This window comes from Osmerus eperlanus, chromosome 14 (genome assembly GCF_963692335.1).
Source record: "Osmerus eperlanus chromosome 14, fOsmEpe2.1, whole genome shotgun sequence".
Taxonomy (NCBI): domain Eukaryota; kingdom Metazoa; phylum Chordata; class Actinopteri; order Osmeriformes; family Osmeridae; genus Osmerus; species Osmerus eperlanus.
The window spans coordinates 5,711,548-5,732,655 of NC_085031.1; the positions used below are offsets into that span (position 1 = coordinate 5,711,548).

The 21,108-nt window shown below is 45.9% G+C and overlaps 3 protein-coding genes across 3 annotated transcripts; 2 read left to right on the forward strand and 1 right to left on the reverse strand.

The window, feature by feature from the left end:
- Positions 1-754: 754 nt before the first annotated feature.
- Positions 755-7,455, forward strand: cdc37l1 (cell division cycle 37-like 1). Its single transcript, XM_062477545.1, has 8 exons — positions 755-1,144; positions 2,039-2,329; positions 2,488-2,581; positions 2,660-2,775; positions 3,197-3,319; positions 4,541-4,732; positions 4,984-5,055; positions 5,587-7,455. Exons 1-8 carry the CDS (start codon positions 1,034-1,036, stop codon positions 5,701-5,703), a joined length of 1,116 nt encoding a protein of 371 aa, XP_062333529.1. The 5' UTR covers positions 755-1,033; the 3' UTR covers positions 5,704-7,455.
- ak3 (adenylate kinase 3) lies at positions 7,444-13,577 on the reverse strand. Its single transcript, XM_062477547.1, has 7 exons — positions 13,561-13,577; positions 13,356-13,401; positions 12,725-13,094; positions 11,453-11,572; positions 11,129-11,301; positions 9,612-9,730; positions 7,444-8,946 (listed from the first exon to the last, which is right to left on the reverse strand). Exons 3-7 carry the CDS (start codon positions 12,870-12,872, stop codon positions 8,826-8,828), a joined length of 681 nt encoding a protein of 226 aa, XP_062333531.1. The 5' UTR covers positions 12,873-13,094; positions 13,356-13,401; positions 13,561-13,577; the 3' UTR covers positions 7,444-8,825.
- A 126-nt stretch (positions 13,578-13,703) lies between these two features.
- Positions 13,704-20,369, forward strand: rcl1 (RNA terminal phosphate cyclase-like 1). The gene is made up of 9 exons (XM_062477544.1): positions 13,704-13,893; positions 14,426-14,497; positions 14,845-15,020; positions 15,117-15,191; positions 15,345-15,469; positions 15,855-15,980; positions 16,057-16,213; positions 19,110-19,213; positions 20,200-20,369. Exons 1-9 carry the CDS (start codon positions 13,764-13,766, stop codon positions 20,351-20,353), a joined length of 1,119 nt encoding a protein of 372 aa, XP_062333528.1. The 5' UTR covers positions 13,704-13,763; the 3' UTR covers positions 20,354-20,369.
- Positions 20,370-21,108: the final 739 nt, after the last annotated feature.

Here is a 21,108-nt window from a genome sequence, read left to right on the forward strand (position 1 = left end):
ATTTGAATGATCGCAATAAAATAAGTAATCAAAATCTTGAACAAATAAGGGGCGTGTCTGCTGAGGGCTTGAAACCACGCCCACTCGCGGGAAAGCTGTGCCTCACAAGTGTCAAAAACCCCTACAACAAAAAATAATGGAAGTTTGTAAAACTAGGCTACCCGGTATAAAATGTTCAGTGCAGAGGCGGGTGTTGGTGTAGATCATCAGCTTTCCATCAAGCTGGCTCCTCAGAAAATCAATCCACCTCTTCTTGATCTCATCCTTCTTGGGAATTCTAAATAAGGAGACCGACCTGTTTTGTAAATTCTCGCATCCAGGGATCCATTTGCGAGATATGGGTGTAGTTAGCAAACTGTAGGCTATAGAAATTACAGTAAATTAATAAAAGGTGATGACAGTAACTTACTCGCGATTGAGCAGGCGAACTACTGATGTTAATGCCCTCTAGTTACTATTGACAAGAGTACAGTACAGAAGAGCCTTATAAACTCATTGCTATAGAGTTGGGAGAGGGACCATGTCAAGTGCCTACAATGCGTAATCGAGGGATGATTTCAGTCCCGCCCCAAAAATCGTGAACACAAAAATTGTGAAAAACTTTTTAACGATCCAATTCCACAATTCAGTACTACATAGTTCATCGTCTTTGTATCGTGTTTAGCAATACATTTCAAACATTCATGTGTTTAGAAATAAATCTCGGAATTTGCTTTACACGGACTTCAATTGTTCGTCAAAACAAGTGTGACGTGATCAAAGTTTTCGGCCACGTGCTCTAGTGACACAGCACAGCAGCATGGACAAGGAGGTGGAGGAGACTGTCAGCAAAAAGAAGCTGTTAATGCTGTGTTGTATTTCAGACTACCGATTCATCGCAATATTACGTTACATAGACAAGTTAGCACATTGATTGTCTGCATTGGAACTTCGGCCAAACCTTGCAGAACTGACGGAGAAGTGTGAGCTGGTAGCGATCGCGTCGCCAGTGAGAAACCCGAGTGAGACCAAAGACAGAGACAGTGTGTTGACGATGGAGTGGTTCAGGGACGGAGATCCCATGTTCTCAGATCCGGACGGAGATCCCTGCAGTGCCTCAGGCTCTTTACCAAATAACTTCGACACTCCGCCCCTTAACTTTCAGGTATTGTTGGTGTTGATTTCGCCTTCGAACGGGGATTTATGAATAGTAGCTAAAATAGTAGTTAGCTAGCTAGCTACAATAGCTTGTTAGCTTAAATCAGGAGAGTTCGAGACTGAGAGGAGTTTTAGCATGAGCTTTTGCTTTCATTACCTAATGCTAACTAGCTTACAATCGAGTTCTTTTTCATGTCCTCATCAGAAAAGGCTGGCTTGTAGGCTAACTATTAAGCTCTAATGCCGTCTTAGAGTTACCTTACACTATCACTGTTTTTGTGCTTAGGAAAAGCCACTGACTCAGTTTAATGTGAATAGCAGCTCGCCAGCTATGCTAGGTCGGCTAAATAGCTAACAATGGCTATAGCTAGTTACATCAAGAAACCAAAGAGCACGGTGTCCGTCTGATATAGCCAGGCAGAACCGCCTTACATGAATACGGTTTGGAGGCTGCGGTAGCCGTTTGATGTCTTAGACCTTACATGCTTATGCGAGGCTTGGACGTCTGTATTCATGCGCTGTCATCAAATAACAGCTAGTTCAGCTGTTAATGCTATCCCCAAGGATGAGATCACCAACCCTATATAGTCAGTGCGTCACCTTACAATTCCCTAATGTGCAGTGTCCATGAGTACATGGACATCTGTGGCTCGCTTAGCAAAGGTGGGCGATGTTGCCATGGATTTGTTTACAGTTGCCATGTTAAGGCTATTATCTTTTCTTGGGGAGTTAATGAAGGGTTTATTTTTGTTGTCACTGACAAAGACTCCCCATCTTCCTTTTACATCTCTTTCTGTTCTCTCCTCTTCCTCATCCTCTCAACCCTCATCCTCTCAACCCTCATCCTCCCCCAATATTGTCCCCCATCCTCCTCACCAAACCTGTTTACCCTTCTGACAAGGCTCAAGCCAGGGCAGAGGGCCTGTCCTCGTCCATGGCCTCCCTGTGCCAGAGTGTCAAGGCCTCAGTGGTGTCCAGCTGGGGGCTGGTGGAGGCCCAGGACCAGCTCTGCAGTCTGGAGCTGCACGGTTCAGAGTCCACAGAGCAGGAGCGTGCACGGGCCAGGGCCTCCTTTGCAGAGCTCAGCGTCACCGAGATGGAGTGGAGGCGCAAGGAGAGCATGTTGGGAGGTCATGACCCCAGCCACAGCCCCGTGCTCGGTGCCCATGGCAGCAGAGATGTTTTTGACAAGGTAACTTTGAGACACACGGCCGCTCGCTCGCTAACTCACATCGTTTTCTCACTCATTCCGTTACATCCTCACACATTCATTTACTCCCGCACACACGCATGCATACTCTGAGTGACGTTGTGACTCAGCCAACCTCCAACCCACCTTCTGTGTTGTAGAGCATCATCAATGTCCAAAGCAAGAATGTTGACATGGAACAGGACAAGAGCAAGACTTTTGTTCAGAAGTATGAACAAGAACTCAGACATTTTGGTAAGGCATTGGGGAGTTTAATTCAACACGCGTTGACGTGGCCCGTGCGACAATTGTTGTTGTTACTTTTGCTATCAGGTATGCTGAGGAGGTGGGATGACAGCCAGCGTTTCCTGTCAGACTTGCCCCAGCTCATCTGTGAAGACACGGCCAACTACCTGATCCTCTGGTGCTTCGGACTGCAGGCCGAGGAGGTTAGAAACACACCCATGCACTCCTAACGCAGACACACACAAGCACGGCAGAGGAGGGTTGCTGTGGTTTGCCCTCCATTGTCACGTGTCAGTGTGCAAATCTAGATTGACAGACAGGACTGACATCCTATCATTACATTTGGGCCGAATGCAATGATTGGTCGATAATTCTTTAGTCCTGTCCCTTCCAGAGAAGACATATTTATTGCGTGAACCTTTATGGAACCGCTTAAGCCCTGATTAATTTGTAGGTTTATTCAAGTCAGGTTTGGGACTTTAATCCCAGCTCTTTGTAAACGGGGTTCATGGAAAAAGCCCCTACTCTGTTGTCAACTGTCCACCAGTGTTGAAGTTCAAGGTACCTGCTAAACACACATGCACACACCCTCTCAGGCCAGCGGCCCATCTGTGCTTTCTTCAGAAGGAGGCACTGATGGAGCAGGTGGCTCACCAGGCTGTTGCCATGCAGTTCATCCTGGAGATGGCCAGCAGTTCCCAGCAGGACCCCAGAGGGTGCTTCCGACAGTTCTTCCACAAAGCTAAAGTGAGTAAACAAAGGGGGAACGGAGCTGTAGTAGGGAGGAACACAATGAGCTGGCCTGAAGATGCAGGGTATAACTAGTAAGCAGGAGCTGTAAAAGTTACAAAGTGAGTTATAGGAACATGACATGTCTAGCATAGTTTCACTAGCATCACAGTAAAGAAAGGTTGGTGTGTAGTATGGCTCAAATATGTGTTTGTGTGTAGTATCATTTGTACACACCACAGCATTGTTCAACCTGTGTTAAGCCAGGTCTGGAGGAGGGACCAGAAGAAGGCTAATTTGATCCTCTTGCTTTCAGTAATGTTCTTATGTAACAGCAAGGTAAAACACTATATATAACTGTCTGACGAGCTGTCCTGGAGAGATGAAGGGATGGTGAGAGGGAGGATAGTAAGGGAAGTAAAGGAGAACCAAAGGAGAAATTTGTAGTTTGATGCACTGCTGTTTTTTGACCACTAGGGAGAGACACGATTCATGACGAGTAATCGTCAACACTCACACACACACACATCATGCCTGAAGTGCACTGCATTTTCATCTACATTTACATTTAGTCATATAGCAGACACTCTTATCCAGAGCGACTTACAGTAAGTACAGGGACATTCCCCCCGAGCCAAGTAGGGTGGAGTGCCTTGCCCAAGGACACAACATCATTTTGCACGGCCAGGAATCGAACCGGCAACCTTCTGATTAATAGCCCGATTCCCTAACCGCTCAGCCATCTGACTCCACTGTGAGCATTTAGTGAATCTGTCTGGAATGCCACATCATACAAGCTCCGTTCAATGCTGGGTCAATGGTGGCTCAAAGCTAGATGAGGTTTCCATCAACTAGATTAATCCTAATCCAGAGAGCGTCCTCCATCAGACGTCTGAGTCAGGCCTAATCTGTGTCAGGGGAAACCCGCGTAATCTCTGTGGCAGCTATCCCTATTCCTCAAACCAGGTGGGACTGCATGATTCTGATCCAAAAGAATAGCCTTGAATGAAAAACTCATTTGGATTCATATTTTTGTTGCGGACACTAGCTGTTATTGTTTTGAACTATGCCATTTATTAGTTTTTTGATTGACTTAGGAAATAAATGATCTCAAGTTTTGGTGGGTGAGCATCCCTCCCTCCAGGGGAAAGCGTTGGATGCCGGACTTTTCCAGACCTGAACACCCCTCCACCGGCCAGGTGATGAGTCAAACTCTAGTTGGTGTGTGGTGTGTCCCAGGCAGGGCAGGAGGGCTACCTTGACGTGTTCCTGACCGAGTTGGAGGCCTTCAAGGGGAGGGTGAGGGAGTACACCGCCAAGACAAAGGGCGGAGACGGCCCCACAGACGGCCCCACAGACGCCCAACACCAGGCCATCGCCACGCCACACTGTCGCCTCGACCCCAAGGAGGTTCTGGAGTCGTTGCCTCCCGTAAGTCCGCCCAGATGTTTCCTGTCCCTGGTGGACACGACGGCAACGCACCCCTGGACCAGCGTCACGCCACGACGTGTCGCGTGTTTACAGGAAATCTAAAGCTGTGTGAAGGAGAGAAATCCTCTACAGCACCTACCATATTGTTTCTGTTCTAATGTGTTATGCTATGACGAATATGTCAGGATGGTGATGTATACGTGATTTAATGATAAGTTCATCACTGTTTGCGGTGATGTTGTTGTTTGTAGGAGCTGAAGGCAGGTTTCCAGATGCAAGACAGGCAGATCCTCCAGAATGTTCTGAGCACCATGAACCCACAGGTATTTTCATTTCCCATAAGCCATTGCACAGGGGGCTCTGAAGGACAGGAAGTCTAGATCGGAGCAAAGGTAGCCATAGTAATAGATGAGGTGGCAGATGGTGTTGCTGTGTGTGTGTGTGTTCTAATGAGACAGTCATGCTGTAGTGCTTCAGAACACAGCTTGTTGTTGTTGGACTGAAAGAATGAGAGGAAGACCCCCCCCCCTTCCCAGCAAGCCCTTCAGTTTGACTGTCTGCCAAATAGGGAGACAAACATCTCCCCTTCCTCCCCTCCCACAGCACCAGTTCTGAGCCAGAGTTCCAGAACTCTAGCTGTGAACCAATGACACTCTGCGCAGCCTAGTGCTTGAGAGGTTACGTAACATCCTAATCTGTTTGAGCACTAGGGCCTGGTAATCCCTCTCCTGCTGGTGTTTCACTGTCATTCTCGGCACTCTCTCTGTTCTCCCTCTCTCTATCGCTCTCTCTTGCACATTCTCATTTTGCCTGGTCTCTTTCCCCCCTCCCCTCCTCCTCTCTCTCTCCACCAGGTGGCAGAGTACCATGTAAAGCGCTGTCTGGAGGCGGGCCTTTGGGCAACTACAGCCAGGTGGGCGAAGGACGACGCTGCAGAAACAGACGACTTGCGCATGATGGAGACCTCCTAGCCTATGGGGTGCAAGACCTCTCGCTCCCTCATCCCCCCCACCCCCCCACCCCCATCGGAAGGGAATGACTCCTCAATATAGGATACAGTCAAAATGGAGGACTAAGGGCTAAGCTTCACATAGAGACTTATTTTTGTATGCAGAATCTGCGTCTGAATGTGTCCTGCACTTTAAATGTGTTCCAAACGGAAAGGTATTTAAAATAAGTGAGGGAGGGGCATTTTTGAGGCACTTCCTGTTGCTTTCTTTCCTGCTCACCGTCACTGGCTCCTAATCACGTGGATTTGAAAGTCTGTCAGATTGTTGTTTTTTCCTTGAGCAGATGCATTTGGGCATGTGTTTTATTTTTATTTTTTAGACCATCAGAATTTTTTATTTTTGTCTGATAGAATGTCAGTCTGTGTGTTTCGAAGGGCATCGAACTGCTCATCCAGCTGGGGCTACCTCTCAGGGCTCCTGAGTGTCACACAGAAGGCTGACCTGTCCACGAACAGAAGGCTGACCTGTCCACGAACAGAAGGCTGACCTGTCCACGAACAGAAGGCTGACCTGTCCACGAACAGAAGGCTGACCTGTCCACGAACAGAAGGCTGACCTGTCCACGAACAGAAGGCTGACCTGTCCACGAACAGAAGGCTGACCTGTCCACGAACAGAAGGCTGACCTGTCCACGAACAGAAGGCTGACCTGTCCACGAACAGGCTCCCACTATCCACGTCGGGCACAGTCACTAGTTGGAAAGTGTGAAAACGACACGGAAGTGGGGAATTTTGACTGGATCCAGCATCTCTTTCGCTTTTCTCCATCAAAGAGACGGAGAGTGACCTACACAGACGGCTTGGCAGAGCGAGCGTATGCTTGTGGGAGGAGAGGGTGTGTGTCCGTGACGAGATCCACCAACCTGTTTACTTGTGGTTAATTCAAGTACACTGTTGGCTTTAGTGCTGCTGCTGTTCCCAGTTGACTGAGGCCCATCCAACCTCTAATCGATCAAAAGGAATTTGTAGGAAAGTGCGTTAACTTGCTGAGTCCTGACTAAAACTTGACATTACCTGGATTGTTACTGAGACAGCTGAACTTCAATAAGGATTGTCATCATCAAGCATCGAATACACGACCCGTCTCAATAAGCTATCATCATTTACCACCATGTCATTCTGCTGGTGGCTCTGTCTGTGCTTGTATAGATGAAGGGGTCGCAGCAGTCATGCTGTGAGCCTTCACAGCGTCATGCTAGGCCTGTCCCCTCCATGACTGACTTACTATGCAAAGCAAAATTGGGTTTCAGCTGCTGTGACAGTAAAAGGAATTACTCGACACAAAGGTTTGTTTATGTATGTGCCACCTTGGAACAATCTGGAATATGCCGTTGGTTGTTTCACTATAAACTGGGGGAAATCTCAAACTCCAGGAACCGGGTATAGCTCCAATGTTGTCATTGTACGCTTGTAAGCTGTTGTACGTAAATCGCACAAAGATGTCAATGGCTTCTTCAGGATTTAAATATGAAACTAGCTAGCGTCAATGCTTGGCTTCTCCAGTGCCCTTTAATGGAGCATGGATATTGATATTAATGACCAAACACTAATCTGGCAGTCACAAGATTAGAGACAGATCCCATTATTGTGCTGGTGGCTCTGTACGCTAGCCAAGCAGCGGACAGGAGGCATGGCCTCCTTCCGCACACTCCTTAATAAAGTACTTTGATGTGCTCTAAAAGACAGTGACAATAAACATGAATGAAGATGTAAACCGCTACTGTGTGCATCATTTATTTTCATGTATTCCCTTAAATTATTCCATTGAGGTGGATAAACTTGTTTCACATAAGTATACTAACTCACACATGTCTTGCTTCATCAAAAATAACAATAGATGTTTTACTAAGTTGCTGGTGAAGACATACAATGCTATATACAACAACTCCATATTAAAACAAATTATATTAGAATCTAGTGGAAATAAGGCCACGATCATAGAACAAACTACAGGTTTACACAGTGCTGTGTTCATGGACGTCTTCTCTATGGTACATCTATGTATGTAGCTGTTCTATATCAACAATGTCTTTTATTGGAGAGAAGCTAGGTGCATGTCATGTTTGCCAATGTAATGTTTCCTACTCAGTAACAAACAGTACCTGGTATCTCTGTCTACTCCCACAGTGTACCCATGGTCAGCTACCAAAGGCCACACTATGAAGCTGCACCACAATCAAGTGTCAGTCATTAAAAAGGCATACAAATCAGTCAGTCTCCTTAATAGCATTGTGATTCATAGTTTCTGTAAAAACAATCATTCTAGACATTAAATTGCATCATAGGTACTTCATGATCTAGTGTCAACATACACATTGGGCACTTGTGCTACTGAAACGTGATAAGGAATGACCCTGCCCTGCCCCAGACAGACAGGCTGGGGGAGGAGTGTTCCCTGGCTCTGGATCAGACAACTCAAAGTAACTGAGACAGAAGGGGTGCATCTCAACAGTCTGCGCTGCCCTTGTCTCCTCACCTTCATTTGTGTCTATGACTGAGGAACCCCCCAGACAGAAGGGAACCTTTTTCAATAAATCCACCCTATGGATTTATACTATCCAGTGTTTCCACATCAGTGCAATGATGAAGAGCTAATTGAGAAAACGACAGGGAGACTTGAGACCATTGAGATACACCCCTAATGTGACACAGCCCCCAGTACATCTTCCTCATTCTTGTCCAGGTAGGGAGTGTAGAGGGAGGGTAGAGGGAGCGTAGCGGGAGGGTAGAGGGAGCGTGGAGGGAGGGTAGAGGGAGCGTGGAGGGAGCGTAGAGCGAACATAGAGGGAAGGTAGAGTGAGTGTAGATAGAGGGTAGAGCAAGGGTAGAGGGAGCGTAGAGGGAGGGTGGAGGGAGCGTAGAGGGAGGGTAGAGGGAGCGTAGAGGGAGGGTGGAGGGAGGGTGGAGGGAGCGTAGAGGGAGGGTAGAGGGAGGGTAGAGCGAGGGTAGAGGGAGCGTAGAGGGAGGGTAGGGGGAGCGTAGAGGGAGAGGGAAGGTAGAGGGAGTGTAGCTGTGGAAAGGAACGGTTCCTCGAGGCCATGAGAACCCAGGAGCCAGACGTCCCTCGACCATCCGAGGGGCTCTCTACATGTTCCCCAACACCTTCTGGCTCTGGTTGGAGAGCATTTTAGACAGCGAGGCGTGGATGTGAGGCCAAAGCTGGTTGGTCTCCGTCCCAGAGAATGTCTGCAGGACCCCTTTACTCCTGCGGGACAGAATGTAATAAGACCCACACTTTACCTCAAGTTAACAAAGAACATAAGGATTGGAAGAGAAGCTGAGAAGGAAGACTATCTTCATGCTACATCCCATCATTTATGCTGTATCAAGATTCAGTGTCTCTTTTATCAACAATAGCTTTTTGTAAATGAGCAGCTGTTGGTAGCAGTGCTACTAGTTTCTTTTAATTGGAGGTAACGTGATTCTGATTCACTGGCCTGGTGCCTGAGTCCACTGTTTCTATTTCTGTCTCTGTGACATCATGTTTTATACCTTTCACTTCATCTTCATGCTGTCTGCTAGTCACCAAAGATGAAGAGATACCAACAATCTGCGGTGGGAAAAGCCTGTAAATGGGACACATGCCCCTGGAAAAGCTGAATGTTCATCCTTTTAATTGGTCCAAAAATAGACATGATGTATTACGTATTCGCTCAGGGCACACAAGTTTGATTGATGCACACGTAGTGAGTAAGCCTGGTTTTTATTTTACTCATAGTCCTGCCATGTCTGAGGCTTTAGCTTGGGGAGCTAAAATTGGTTCTTGTTAGGTCTCCCTTTTAAACGTTATTTAAGTGTATGTGAGACTTGAACCCAGGTGACCAGGTCTTTCTGCTGTATTCTGTTGCCGAACCGCCTCTGCTATGTTACCTGAAGTACTCCAGGACTGGCTGCGTCTGGTTCTCGTAGGCCTTCAGTCTCCTTGAGACCGTGTCTGGCGTGTCATCCTCCCTCTGCACCAGAGGCTCTCCTGTGACATCATCAAGACCCTGAGGAATCAGGGATAGACAAGGTAAAACAAACTGTACACACCAAGAACTGTGCAGCTCTTTGTGAACTCTGTAACTAGAACTCAACTTTGTGGAGTGAAGTTTCTGGAACAGCAATGTCCCCCTTTTCTAGCACCCTGCTTTGCTCTGGGAAACCTTTTGACACTGTCAGTCTATTGTTTAAACTCAGTCACTTCTCAGCGCATACTAGAACAAATACAGAAGTTAATATTCAACCAGAAATGTCTTACAGCTTCTGGGCTTCAGTCTCACATTACAATCCTTGGAAATCACAGACACGGGAGGAATGGAAAGAGGCCAAACAGCACAGCTCCCATTTTACAGTTATGTTTACACAATACAGCTGCCCTGGCGTAACTTCAGCCTGAATAGCCGAGATGAGACTAAAGGTCTTAACTTGGATGTCTACAGTAAACAATCCACACCTTGTCTTATCTCCTTCTCTCTGTCTCTCTCTTTCTTTATCTCTCTCCCTTAGCCTTTATCGTTGATGCTTAATCCATCTGTCCAACCCTACTCTCTTTCTCCCCTCCTCCTTTCCACCCTCTCTTCTACTCCCTCTTCCCTTCTCCTGGAAAAACACTGGCCTAGTTTTCTCTCAAGGACATTTAGACTTTGTGAAAACAGATAACCATAACCACTCGTGTGAGAGCCAAACTCAGTCAAGTGGTTGCATGGAGAATCTGAGAAATACTCAAGAATGTGTGTGCCACGGGTATAGAGACACAATATCATAGAAACCTAAAGGACAACAACACTTTGTAAAGTAGTAAAGGTTTTATTACTTTATTCCTCCCTCCATCTTTCCTCAGTCATCAACACCTCTTTAACCACTGGTGTTTTCTCCTCAGACTCAAAGATGGCTCAAGTCGCCCCATTGCTGAAGAAGCCGACCCAGGACCCGTCCTCCTTCAACTGTTTGCGGCTGGGGTCCCTCCTTCACGTTGTTGACACAGTCAACAGTCACTGTCAACTTCCCATCTCCATGCTGGCTGAAATTGGCGTCACTGGAAACACTCACTGTTGGTTCAGGTCCTTCCATACCTATCTGGTTAGACCTTCCAGGTCCTCAGGAGAGGGTCTGCTACCCCCCCCTCCCCTCCCCCCTATAAACAATAAGCAGTACACTACTTCTTGTGATACCTTGTGTCCCTTATGAAATCATGTGATTGCGTAAATGTCTCTTATGCATCCAAGGTTGTGTTCTTACCCACTCAGTAGTCATTGTCTTCTATGGGTTCAAAGGTTCAATGGTGTTTTGTTTAGGGAAGCACCATGACCATCATCTCACCATAACAGTAAGTATCAGACTACCAAACCAAATAGTTTCCGGTACCAAAATTGCAGTATATTAGCTTCTAGCTTCTGACCACTCACAGCAATCTTTGGTGGTTTGAAGTTGATGTTGTAGACTCGGCCGCTCGGGAGGTGGAGCCAGCGGGAGGTGAGTCGCTCCTGGATGGTCTGGAATGGCACGTCCATGTTGATGACGGTGTCCACACTGTAGACACTATCCAGAGCCTCGGCCTGGGCCACCGTACGAGGGAAACCTGGAGGGGGTGACGGCAGAGCGAGAAAGAAAAAGAAAGACAGAGGTTAGTATTACAGGGCTGCTGTCCAGAAGACCGCTGGTTCTAGGTGCTAGGTCTAGATTGTAGGTACTATGTGCTGTGTTACAGGTAGCAGGTTTTATGAACGTACCATCCAGCAGCCAGCTGGTGTGGTCCATGTCTCGCAGGTCTGCCAGGATTAGGCGGGAGATGACATCATCAGGCACCAGCTGACCATGGCTGATGCAGGATTTCATCAGCAGACCAAGCTCTGACAAGAGGAGGAGGAGGAAAGAGCAGGGGCAGTACAAGGGGGAGGAGAGAGGACAGGAGACAGGACACAGGAATAATTATTTAGATGTAATTATTTTTCTGTGTCAATGAAAAAAAAAAATCTAAATTTCAACAAGTATTTTCAAATTGATTTGGGGGAGGGTAGAGTTTCTCAGTGGCCTTCTCCTTAATTGGTCGGTGTCCAATAGGAGAATGGAATTTCCAGACAAAAAGAACACAGGGAGAGAGGCCCTGCAGGACCTACTGTGGGAATACTAATACAAGCCAGCTCCTTGTAGGGATGAACCTCTAGGGTATCCTAGCCTTCAATGTAACGACCAGCAAAAACAAGCTGACCATAAGCAGTATGAGTTGTCAATACAAACCAGTTTTGCTACATGCCTTTTGTAAACCTTGCAGGCGAGGAATGTTGTTTTTTGTGTGACTTTTTTTAACTTACAAATTCCAATGGCAATGAACAGAATATGTGTAGGGGAAAGCTTTTCAGGAGACTTCTTTAAGGAGAGTATTTTAGCCTTGGTTAGGCCCTAAGGGTTAGAATCTAACACCGTGTCCTTCACAAGACATGGGTCATATGGCTTTGTCAGATAGCAGATGTACTGAGTCTGAATCCGATACAATGGATCGTGCTCATTAAAGTGTTAATTACTGTTCTTATAAAATCAAACATGGATTACTGTTTAAATTTGTTTTATGTGTAGTATCTTTCCCCCATTTCAGGACTGTGTGGTTTGTGTTTGACTTTTAAACAGCAAGATCAAAATGAAGGATAGGGAGTATTTCTCTTATCTGGTAGGTCCAGAAAACAGACTTTAAACAGGCCTGGGTGAGTGTTGGTTTACATTCTTCTCAGTCATATTTTCTCAATTATTCTGGCAGGAAATCCAGATAATTAGCAAGGGCAAAAATCGCTGTTGTACTTTTTCCAACTTTTGATCTCTATAAGCTACTATAGCCCATCCCTCCAGGCAAGGTCAAATATGCAATAGGATTGATAAAATGTGACACTTCAGAGCTTACACTTCAGAAATAACTAGTGTGTTATGGACAGCTGCTTCACCGTATCCTCCTTCTTCTCTGATGCAATACAACTGTAAATAAAGGTGAGCATCATGCACACTCAACTTACCTGTTTTGGCTTTAATATTGGCCCGTAAAAGGTCACCGCTGGAAAGGTGTTTAAGACTGAAACTTTTAGTTATGCGCTCTGACACGGTCCCTTTTCCTGAACCGGGCGGTCCCATGATAACAGCACGGAATACCCTTTGTAAAACCATTTTCCAGTGTGTCTAAAATCACAAGTTAGAGAATAGACTTATTCTTCCCAATTAATATTCCTGATAGGGAGAGGTTCTTCAAGTGCGCTATAAGCACAGTGCGTAACAGAGATGTGGGCGTCTCCCACAGTTCTGTAGTCTGAAGCTCGACGTGGTCCCTCGGTCAAATCCCCCCATGTTCGAAAATCTTGAAGCGGATGGGGGAGAAGGAGGAGGAAGTCACTGTAAAAAAAAACGACAGCAAATGAGGATACGCGCACCTTTCCTAACGCATGCTGTCTTGACATCTCTTTAATCCAAGCCATTTAAAATATAATTATAGCAGCTGTTATGTAAGCTTCAATACATCCGACTCTGCTATATTTATTGTGAAACACTATTATATAATTGGTCTGTTGTCCTGGTTAACTGTCTGGGATAAAATGTTACTACTGTAGCTACTGCGATAATCCTCAGTGTCGAACTTCGAAAAGGTCGGTTTACCCCAACGAGCTCTCTCGGTCGGTCTCGGGTCTGGCATCTGACGGATCTAGGAAGATACATATTCTCTTAATAATATCTCGATAAGAGGATAGGAATTTTACAGGAATGTGCCAGAGTGGATGGGTGTCAATGCATTTATGTCTATTTTAACAAGTGAGTTAGTAGTTTAGGGTGTTCTCGCTATAGATTTGATGATGTAGCCTACCTGGGTGAAACCTGAAGGCTGTTTAAGGAGAGAATCAGCAACATCCGTACACAGCAGTGTTTCGGTGTCATCTAGCGGTTCAAAATGAAAATACGAAATCAGAACTATTTTACTCCCTCATGACTTGCCGTAGCTTGTCTTATTCGTCACGTCTTAAACACGTGTATCCCCATGAAGGTACTTTTAGAAACAACAACAACAGCATGGCAAGCCACGGGCTCACTTACGACGGTTGTAATTTCTTCAGACAAAGATTAGTGTTATCAACGTTAAGTGGTAAAAGGGTAAAAATAAGGAACATACGATCTAAGGATGACAACCCCGGGCTTCGAGGTACGTAATTACAAAAACATGTGGTGTCGCAGTTTTACACATGGCAAGCTAGTTAGCTCGCTCGGCTAGCTGCTACGCAGTTTGTAGTTCAGCTTTTTTCGTGCGTCACACTTGACGCCTGTTGCCAGCAAATTGGTCAACGGACATATTTTTTTATAAGAACAGTTGATACTCAAGTCCATGAAAGTGAACTCTTGTTATCAGTGTGATTGTTGGGTGGGAATTTTTGTACGCTGGCAATCGTCTTCTCTAGTGGCCATGCCCTCACGCGTCCTTAAGCCATCTCTACCACACGCTTTTCTAAATAAAATCTTAACATCTTGATCTAATTATGCAGACACGGTTAACTAGCTAGAAGTTATCGTTCAACAGCAATTAGAAGTCTGTTTGTCTTAACCAAGACAGACTAACGTTGCATTAGTCAGTTGGGTGTGGCAATGACTGACATGATCAACAGTTGTTTACTAGCAGCGTATTGCTCATGCAGGTTTAAGCACACACACTTCTAATGCAGCACTGTTGTTTCCTCCAGACTTCGAAGCTAGTTTTATCAGACTCCTGGACAAGGTGACAAACGGAACCAGAATAGAAATAAATCAAACAGGTAAGCTCTATGCAGGAGATGCTTTGCAAATCAATGTACAAATCAAATAAGTGCGAAGTTGCATATGTATTCATACACAGACGTATCAATTTAGTAGGTACCATTTGTATGTTCTCATATAGAGTGTATATATTCACACATTGAACTTAGAGAAATGTAAATATTTGGCCTCATACCTAAACGTATGTGGGCCTCATGCCCACCAAAAAGTGTAGAGTAAGTGGGTTGCTGTGTCCTCTTAAACCTGCCCACACCCCCCCCCCCCCCCCCTAAGGGTCTCTGCCCCCTACCCCTGGTGAATGACCGACCTGAGTTCTGTTCTGAGGTTTTCTTCTCTGTTTTGTTAGGCACAATGCTTTTCTACCAGCCCGGTCTGCTGTATGGAGGGACTATAGAACATGAGTGTAACATCCAGCGTTCTATAGGGTTCTACCTAGAGGCCCTCCTCATGCTGGCTCCCTTCATGAAGAACCCTCTCAGAGCCACACTGAAGGGGGTCACCAATGACCCAGTGGACCCCTCTGTGAGTATGCGCTAACACACAGTGGTGGGGGATCTGTGGTGGAACGGTGGGTAAAAGGGGGTGGGGAGCTCATGACCTGTGTCTTTCTCTCTCCAGGTGGACCTTCTGAAGTCCACTGCCATTCCTCTGATGAAGCAGTTTGGCGTTGACGGGGAAGGTCTTGAACTGAAGGTGAGATGTTTCGACAGTGAGAAGACCTCAGTGAATCAACTGAACCGGACTCAGATCAGACGTTAAGAACGAGTCGGTGTTAAAACATGCTAAAGGATCGATAGGAATGTGAAGAAAGACGGAGGTCTGGAGTCTTCCTGTGTTGTTTGTCAGGTGGTGAAGAGGGGCGTGGCCCCGGGAGGAGGAGGGGAGGTTCTGTTCAGGTGTCCAGTCAGGCGGACCATCCGACCCGTCCAGCTCACTGACCCTGGGAAGATCAAGAGGATCCGAGGGATAGCGTATCCTTGGCGACACTGAATAGCCGGCCACACACTCATGTGGGCAGATTTTAAGAACAGTATAGCTGGGATGTTTGACAGCTGTTTCTGCTTTGATTTGGTTAGTTCGAATTTCTAATGTAGCGGCAGGCAACCGTGTGTGTGTGTGTGTATGGGGCCTTGGTATGTGTGTTTAGGCTGTAATTAGAGCTGGGCTCATTTATGTAATAAAACATGTTTAAACTGAATTGAAACTGCTGTTGCCGGTGGCCATGGGACAACCCTTGGTTTGGTATATTGGGTGGTTATTAGCTCTGAACTTTCATGTCTGCAGTACTAACTGAATCATGTTCTCATACACACCGTGTGAACTGTGGTATTGAACACCTTGATCGGATTGGCTCAGCTACTCTGTGAGAGTGTCCCCCCAGATGGCCAATAGGATTGTGGATTCTGCCCGGAGCATTCTCAACAAGTTCATACCTGATATCTACATCTACACAGACCATATGAAGGGAGCGAACTCGGGGAAGTATGTACACACACAGAGACACGCATACACCTTTTTTTCCCCCTCTGGACAAGCTCTAACTGTGTGTGTGTGTCAGGTCACCAGGTTTTGGACTGACCCTTGTAGCTGAGACCTTGACAGGATCATTCCTCAGTGCTGAGATGAGCTCCATACCACAGGGCCAGGGAGACCCTGTACTGCCTGAGGATCTGGGGAGGAACTGTGCCAAACTGCTGCTGGAGGAGATCTACAGGGTGGGTCTCACACACACGCACACACAAATGTGTCCCTGTACTGGACAAAGACACAGCCATCCTCAGACCTCTGAGTAGCTCGAGAGTGTTGTTAACTGGGAATGTGGGTAAACATTTAGGAGGCGCTATTTGTTTACATGTCTGTGATTGAGTCAAACCCTGGACTGTGAGGGACTGTGTCCTTGTGTGTGTGTGTGTGTGTGTGTGTCAACACGTAGCGCATTTGACATGAGCCTACCACGATGGGACTTTATAAAAGAATCTTCCAGAGTCAGATAGGTGTCCTGGTTAAGGGACTGTACCAATTAGTCTGCCCATTACAAGTATGTGCAAAAATAACTAGTGTTTATATCTGGTTCCATAGAATGTATTTAAATGTGTGAGTCTGTATTCATGACCCTTAATGCGTGTTGACATGTCCTAAGTGTGAACGTGTTACGTTTTGGACCATGGAGGACTAATGGGTACAAGCAGCGTCATTGTGCTGGCTCGTCCGTAATGGTAATAGCATAACAATTTGATGTGTGCTCTCGTTCAAAATGTGTGCTATGTACATTTTTCATTTGAGAATAAGAGTCTCTTCATCAAGACGTATTCAATTAGCCGGCCACGGCAGTGACTCCTCTGTGGGGCGGCTGGCCCACGTGGTCGAGGCCCCTATCATGAGGACATGTGAGTCGCGTTAGCCTGGGGGGACGGAGCAAGATGATTGGCTTTGAAAGAGGGAGATTGTTGGGAGTGTTTCTGTAAGTGCTGTCTGGGAACGCTGCTGTCTCAGAACCCTCACACAAGCGCCTGAGAGAGAGGGAGGGAGAGAGAGCTGGAGACCGGAGGAGAGGAGATGTAGGCGCAGGGAGAAGAGGGAGAACAGCAGAGACAGAGGGGAGAGACCAGGGAGAGGAGAGACGAGGAGACCAGAGCAGGTTGGCGAGGAGAGCAGAGAAGACTCGATGGACTCTGACAGCTGGAATCATTGTTAATATTTGAAGCGTTCACGTGTGCTGGGGTCCCTTCTGAGTGTGTGCTTTAGAGGGACTGTGTGGATGTTTGGTTTGTGGTTAATCAGTATGGACTTCTGGTGAACGTAGTAAAGCTGAATAACAAATGGACAGTGTGACGCAGCGACAAGAAAAGATATAAGTGGTGTGCTCTGATAATCTGGTATACAAATACTGGATAGCCACTATGGTGATAATCCTATGTAGAGAAAGTCAAGAGTTTAAAAATGCAAACTGGAATGAAGGCGTGGAATGTTTCCATATAGAGGAATGGATGTTTGAAGGGAGCTGGACCCTTGACAGTTTATACGTTTCTTTCAGGGGTTCTGGAACTACATTGGTGTGACTTAACATGTAGGTAAATATTCCCCCATTGTCTGGATCCTTGGCATGTTTCATTGGTGGTAATTGAGTTAGGGGGGTGGGGGAGAGAGAGAGTTTGAACCGTCACGTGAAAAGGAGATGGAAGACTGGGGCACACTACTGTCCGTTTGGGTCGAGCGGGATAGCAAGTTCACAGGATCTTACTGCAGCAGGTTCACAGGATCTTACTGGATCCAACTGGTCCTAAACTGTTGAAGTTGTCCTGTTCCGTATAGTTGCTGTGCATGCTTGACCGCCTACAAATACATACAGTTTGTTGATTGTATTTTTTTGTGGTGATGGTCCAAAGGTTTGGATTGTTGTACTTCAGACAAGAGACCGAAATGTTGCGTTCTCCAAGGATGGAGGCCGTTGGTGGTCTGTGTGGTTGAGGATTCCAGGTACTTTCCAGAAGCTTTAGCTAGTGGTTGAGGGTGTAGTTTCTACTGAAGTGTTAACGTCATGATGGCTCCTCTGTTTAATGGTCCTGTAAGGTTGACTATCAGACCTGCAGTGTGGTTGCTAGGCTTGGTTGTTGGTGAGCCTTGATAGTTTAAGGTAATTACATTTTCTATGGGGTCTTGTTGACTACATTACTTTGCTTCATTTCTGCAGTTGACTAATCATTGACTCAACGCCAGCTTAATTTTTTCCCCCATTACCTGACTATGTAGTTTTTGAAAGTGTTTTGTGGCACACTTGCTATTAAAAGTTCCCATGAATATCCCCCCCCCCCTCCCCCCCCCCGTTTTATTTGTGTGTTTCTAGAAATGTACATGGAATTGTCCACCCCTTAGCAACCCCAGTGGCGTTACAGTAGATCTAGATTGGATGAAAGCCCAGGGTTGCATGTTTTTATGTAACTGATTTGGCTCAGACAATGAATGAACCCAGTCAGGAATTCTGATCGTGTCAACATAGCTGAATGTCGGAAAAACAATGTTGCCATGGTTTCTTGATATGGTTAGGTGATTGAATCATATTCTTGCTGACCGCGTGTCACGCTAAATACCCACAATGCTCTGGGGCGAGCATGGCACGTGATTGGCTGGGCAGACTGGGCTCTCTGTCCTCCAGCATCCCAAATATGTGGAGTCACAAGAGGAGTGCAGTGACAGGGGACCAGGATGGAGCTCTCTGACTGTCTGAATGACTGGCCGTTTGGGGGACTGACTGGCCGACTGCCTGACTGACTGATCGACTGACTGGCTGACTTCACGGAGGAGACTGCTAGAACGAAAAATATAACTGTTAGTGTTCAGCCATTATTCTGAATTTTTGTTTCGAGTTATCTTCATCTGTGTTCACCTTTACCAAAGTGATCTGATTGATTGATGTGACTGGTGGATATATAAATCTATGCAATTGTTGATATTTGAGTTAACTTTTGGCAGTATTTGGTTTCCTAATGATCAGTGAACCCTGGGTGGGCCTAGGTGATGCAAGTACAGTGGTGTTTTTTTTTTTTAGCATGGACGTCACCTGGCTGTTACGCATTCTCCCGTTGATGTTTTTGTTCCTCCATTTGTGTACAGGGCGGCTGTGTGGATTCAGCCAATCAGAGCCTAGCGTTGCTGTATATGACCTTGGGCCAGCAAGATGTGTCCAAAGCCCTGCTCGGCCCCCTCTCTCCATACACGTAAGTGTGTGTGTGTGTTTGACAACTTGGCAAGGTTCAGGGGGTACAAAGGTCTCTTGCAGTGGGAATTGAAACATGGGGACTAACTTGACAATGTTTGATGAAAACAAATATTGTTGGTGTGTTTCTGTCATTTTCCAAAACCTTAGCCTTAAAGTTTTGTTCCTTTTTTGTTGTACGTTTGTCGTCATGTGAGAGGGGGAGAAAGGATTTGTTCATTGTCTTTAACCTTTCTATGTGGACAGTAAATGTGTGGGTCCTATGTGGGCTCTTTCTCGTGTGTGTGTGTGGCTCGAGTGTCAGAGATCCCGGCTATGAACTGTCCATTTTCAGTTATCATGGTACCGGTGCTGTGTCTCTGTAAAGTACAGTACTATGATAACTGAAGATTGGCAGTGCCATCGCAATGGGCCAACGCTGGAATGTGGAGGAGCAGCATCAGCAGGACTGCCGCTTCTGGAGGACTCTTGAATGGGCACAACTACGTCCACCCAACCATCCAAGGCTCCATCGCTTAGTGAAGCTCAACAGGGCAGCAAACTTGTATATCCTTGGGTCCTGAGCAATACGCCAGATGATTTTTTTTTTTTACCTCATACAGTGTATGAATAATCAGGTCACAAATGCAAGACAAACATTCCAGCCTTAATAGTTAGATGGTCTGTGTAGTTTCATGCCATTGTTGTTTTTCACTGACCTTTCTGCTTGGTGAATTTCTAAACGTACACCTGGCTGGTCAGCTCTGACATAGTGGTCAAAGGTCATCTGGGCTTCAGTGTTACTGGTTTCATGTTTACCTGCGTCCTCCACTCTCCCCTGTCCACATGACACTGATCTGTTTAGTGTTGAACTCTGTTGAAATGGCACTCCTCACATGCTGTTGAGGTGTGTGTGTGTGTACAGTCTGTTTGTGAGAAAGACAAACAAATTGTCAATGATTTGTCTCTCGCTCTCTGTTCCTTCCTTCCCCTCTCTCTCCGTCCCAGTATTGAGTTCCTGAGGCATGTGCGAGACTTCTTCCAGATCATGTTTAAGATTGAGACACGGAAACCCCTGGATGATGAGCGGAAAGGAGGGGACAAGGTCCTGATGACCTGTGTGGGAGCTGGCTACGCCAACATCAGCAAATCCATCAAATAAAACTTTTATATTAAAATTTGTATTTCATTTCATGATACACTTGCTTTGACTTTATCACATCGTTGATGATTGAAAAGACACAATCTTTTCAGGAATTAGATGACACGAGTCATTAACCACATGTTATCCGTCACTGTGAAGTAATGTAGGGGCAGTGGAGCCCACAGGCAGGGTTGGGTAGTAACAGCTCACACATAATTGGGATTATGCAATCAATACAAAAAAAATATTTTAACTGTAATGGACCCTGATTTCATATGAATATATGTGCAATTAGATTGTAGATGCATTGTCAAGGATAACTTTATTAATTTTTTGTAACCAAAACACATGAACGCACTTGCTGACCACTGCCGGGAGAAAGACAACAAGCAAATAGGCTAGCCCATCCAATAATTGCATTCGATCTGAACGCAATGATTGTTTGTGTTTCTTAGTCCTGCAAAGGCCACATATCAGATTTATTCTATTTTACTGTCGGGAGAATTTGATTTAGGCTATTGATGTGATCAGGATGTGAAGTTTATTTCATTAAATATAAGTGTGACTCAAGATTGTTACCTACCCTGCCTTTAACACAAACTGCTTGCAGTTCCTAGGGTACCAGATCTCAATAAAATTGTTATTTAATTCCAATATCAAAAAGTGAAGACATAGGTACAAATGGTCCATATGGCCTTTGTACTTATGTCAGCAGCAACACAAACATACATGAAAGAAACAGCATCACACATGTTGTAGAAGACACAGGACAG

Coding starts and splice junctions, on each gene's coding strand:
- cdc37l1 (XM_062477545.1), top strand. CDS start 1,034: ATGGAGTGGTTCAGGGACGGAGATCCCATGTTCTCAGATCCGGACGGA. Junction 2,776..3,196: donor TCGGACTGCAGGCCGAGGAG/GTTAGAAACACA, acceptor TGCTTTCTTCAG/AAGGAGGCACTGATGGAGCA. Junction 5,056..5,586: donor TGAGCACCATGAACCCACAG/GTATTTTCATTT, acceptor TCTCTCCACCAG/GTGGCAGAGTACCATGTAAA.
- ak3 (XM_062477547.1), bottom strand. CDS start 12,872: ATGGTTTTACAAAGGGTATTCCGTGCTGTTATCATGGGACCGCCCGGT. Junction 11,573..12,724: donor CAATATTAAAGCCAAAACAG/GTAAGTTGAGTG, acceptor TCCTCTTGTCAG/AGCTTGGTCTGCTGATGAAA. Junction 8,947..9,611: donor CCAGTCCTGGAGTACTTCAG/GTAACATAGCAG, acceptor TCTGTCCCGCAG/GAGTAAAGGGGTCCTGCAGA.
- rcl1 (XM_062477544.1), top strand. CDS start 13,764: ATGGCAAGCCACGGGCTCACTTACGACGGTTGTAATTTCTTCAGACAA. Junction 15,981..16,056: donor AAGGGAGCGAACTCGGGGAA/GTATGTACACAC, acceptor TGTGTGTGTCAG/GTCACCAGGTTTTGGACTGA. Junction 16,214..19,109: donor TGCTGGAGGAGATCTACAGG/GTGGGTCTCACA, acceptor ATTTGTGTACAG/GGCGGCTGTGTGGATTCAGC.